This window comes from Lolium rigidum, chromosome 4 (assembly GCF_022539505.1).
Source record: "Lolium rigidum isolate FL_2022 chromosome 4, APGP_CSIRO_Lrig_0.1, whole genome shotgun sequence".
NCBI lineage: Eukaryota > Viridiplantae > Streptophyta > Magnoliopsida > Poales > Poaceae > Lolium > Lolium rigidum.
The window spans coordinates 282325274-282327687 of record NC_061511.1 but is presented as its reverse complement, the minus strand read 5'-3'; the positions used below and the strand labels follow the sequence as shown (position 1 = coordinate 282327687).

Here is a 2414-nt window from a genome sequence, read left to right as displayed (position 1 = left end):
AGCGACGGATGCGTATTCGAGGAGCGATGTGCGAGTGCGTTTCCCTCTTTCCCCTGATCTCTCCCTCTGTTCTGCACCACGGGTTTGCCACTTTGCCTCGTCTCCCTGACTTCTTCCACCTGTTTACCGTGCACGCAGCTGGATCCGGGGTTTTTTTTTTTTCACAGTACCTGTTTGTGCTCATGTGCTGTCTCTCATTTTTACGGACCAAACTACACGGACCAATGAGGTTCTCTCTTTGTGCTGGGGACACGTACGAACTATAATGCACTTGCAGGCTTGCAGCTGAATAGAGATAGACCTAGAACGATCCATGTATGAATGATCAGAGAGTAGTATATAAGGACATCTAGGTAGTTTAATTAAGCACAACACTCTTGCTGCGAGACAAGCAAAAAAGATCATCGATGGCTATGCTCAAAGGCTCAGCAATCGCCTTCCTTGTGAGCTGCGTCTCATGCTACCTGATCTCGGTCCCTTCCCTAGCTTCCTCTGATGAGTTCCTGCAATGCCTACGGGAGAAGATACCTAGCGAGCTCGTCTACGCGCAGAGCTCCAGCAACTTCACCGACGTGCTGGTCTCCTCCATCAAGAACCCCAAGTTCTTCACCAACGCCACCGTGAAGCCGGTCTGCATCGTCACGCCGAGCGACGCCTCCCACGTCCAGGCCGCTGTGCTGTGCGGCCGCAAGCTGAACGTGCGTCCCCGCGTGCGCAGCGGCGGTCACGACTACGAGGGCCTGTCCTACCGGTCGGCATGTCCCTACGAGGTGTTCGGTGTGGTCGACCTCGCCAAGCTCCGGGCCGTGAGCGTCAACCAGTCCGAGTCCACGGCTTGGGTCGGCTCCGGCGCGACCATCGGGGAGCTGTACTACACCATCGGGAAGAACAACTCGCAGGTCGCGTTCCCGGCGGGGGAGTGCCCGACCATCGGCGTGGGCGGCCACTTCAGCGGCGGAGGCGTCGGCATGATCATGCGCAAGCATGGCCTCTCCATCGACAAGGTCGTCGACGCCAAGCTGGTCAACGCCAACGGGGAACTCCTGGACAGGGCCGGCATGGGGGAGGATCTCTTCTGGGCCATCCGAGGAGGCGGCGGCGGGAGCTTCGGCGTCGTGCTCTCGTGGAAGGTGCAGCTCGTGCAGGTCCCGCCGACGGTGACGGTCTTCAGCATCGGGAAGACGCTTGAGCAGGGCGCCATAGACATCCTCACCAAATGGCAAGACGTCGGGCCATCGCTCCCCTCCGACCTCAACTTAAAGGTGAAAGTGCAGGGGCAGGAAGCACTGTTCATGGCCCTGTACCTCGGCACGTGCAGCTCCCTCGTGTCGACGATGGCCGAGCAGTTCCCAGAGCTTAACATGACGAGCACTGACTGCCGGACGATGACCTGGCTCGAGTCTGCGGCCCTGTCATTCACGGACATGAGCAGCACCGGCACGGTTGAGGACGCGCTCCTGAGCAGGGCCCCCAGCATGAGCATCTTCACCAAGGGCAAGTCCGACTACGTCCGGACCGCCATCTCCAGGGACGCGTGGAAGAGCATCTTCTCCTGGTTCGCGATGAACGGCTCCGGGCTCATCATGCTGGAGCCCCACGGCGGGTTCATGGACACCGTCCCGGTCGCGGCGACGCCGTACCCGCACCGGTGCGGCGTTCTGTACATCATCCAGTACATCGTGTTCTGGCAGGGCGACGGCGGTGCGCCGGCCACGACGTGGCTTGCCAAGTTCTACGACTTCATGCGGCACCACGTGAGCAAGAAGCCGAGGCAGGCGTACGTCAACTTCCGGGACCTCGACATCGGCCAGAACCCGGCGGTGGTGGACGGCAACATAAGCACGTTCGAGAGCGGCAAGGCCTGGGGCGAGCGGTACTTCATGGGCAACTACCATAGGCTTGCGTCCGTGAAGGCGGCCGTGGATCCGACAGACTACTTCAGAAACGAGCAGAGCGTCCCGCCGCTGCTCCATGGAAGTAACTGATGATCGAGCTGAGTGTTTGCATCCGAGTAATTAGCTCCATCCTTCCTGCCTGATGATGACTACTGGTTTTGATAGAGTTTACTAATTTCCTGAATAAATGAGTCGTAGTGTTGGTTTGATTGCGACATGCTGAGTTCGGGAGTATGCTCATTGAGATGTTGATGATAAGGCTAGTCGCGGTGTTGGTGAGCATGTAGTGTATCTGTGTATGCTTATTGAGAATTTGAGGTGTTAATGATAAGCCCAGGCATGGCATGTAGTAGCGTTGTATTCCAATATCAAGTTGGGTTTGGCCGGATTGCGACATTCATCCTGGTGTGAGTATATGCATGCGGCCAGACGTCGCATGCACGTAGACTGTTTTATTATCCATTAACTAGCACTACTGATTGTGTGGTTTCTAAGCTTACCACTAGGAGCTTATTGGCT

General features: G+C 57.2%; 1 protein-coding gene across 1 annotated transcript; it reads left to right on the top strand.

Annotated features, from left to right (window-relative positions):
- The first annotated feature begins 391 nt into the window (after positions 1-391).
- Positions 392-1985, top strand: LOC124648873 (berberine bridge enzyme-like Cyn d 4). The gene has a single exon (XM_047188562.1). The coding sequence runs from the start codon at positions 408-410 to the stop codon at positions 1983-1985; it is 1578 nt and encodes a 525-aa protein (XP_047044518.1). The 5' UTR covers positions 392-407.
- Positions 1986-2414: the final 429 nt, after the last annotated feature.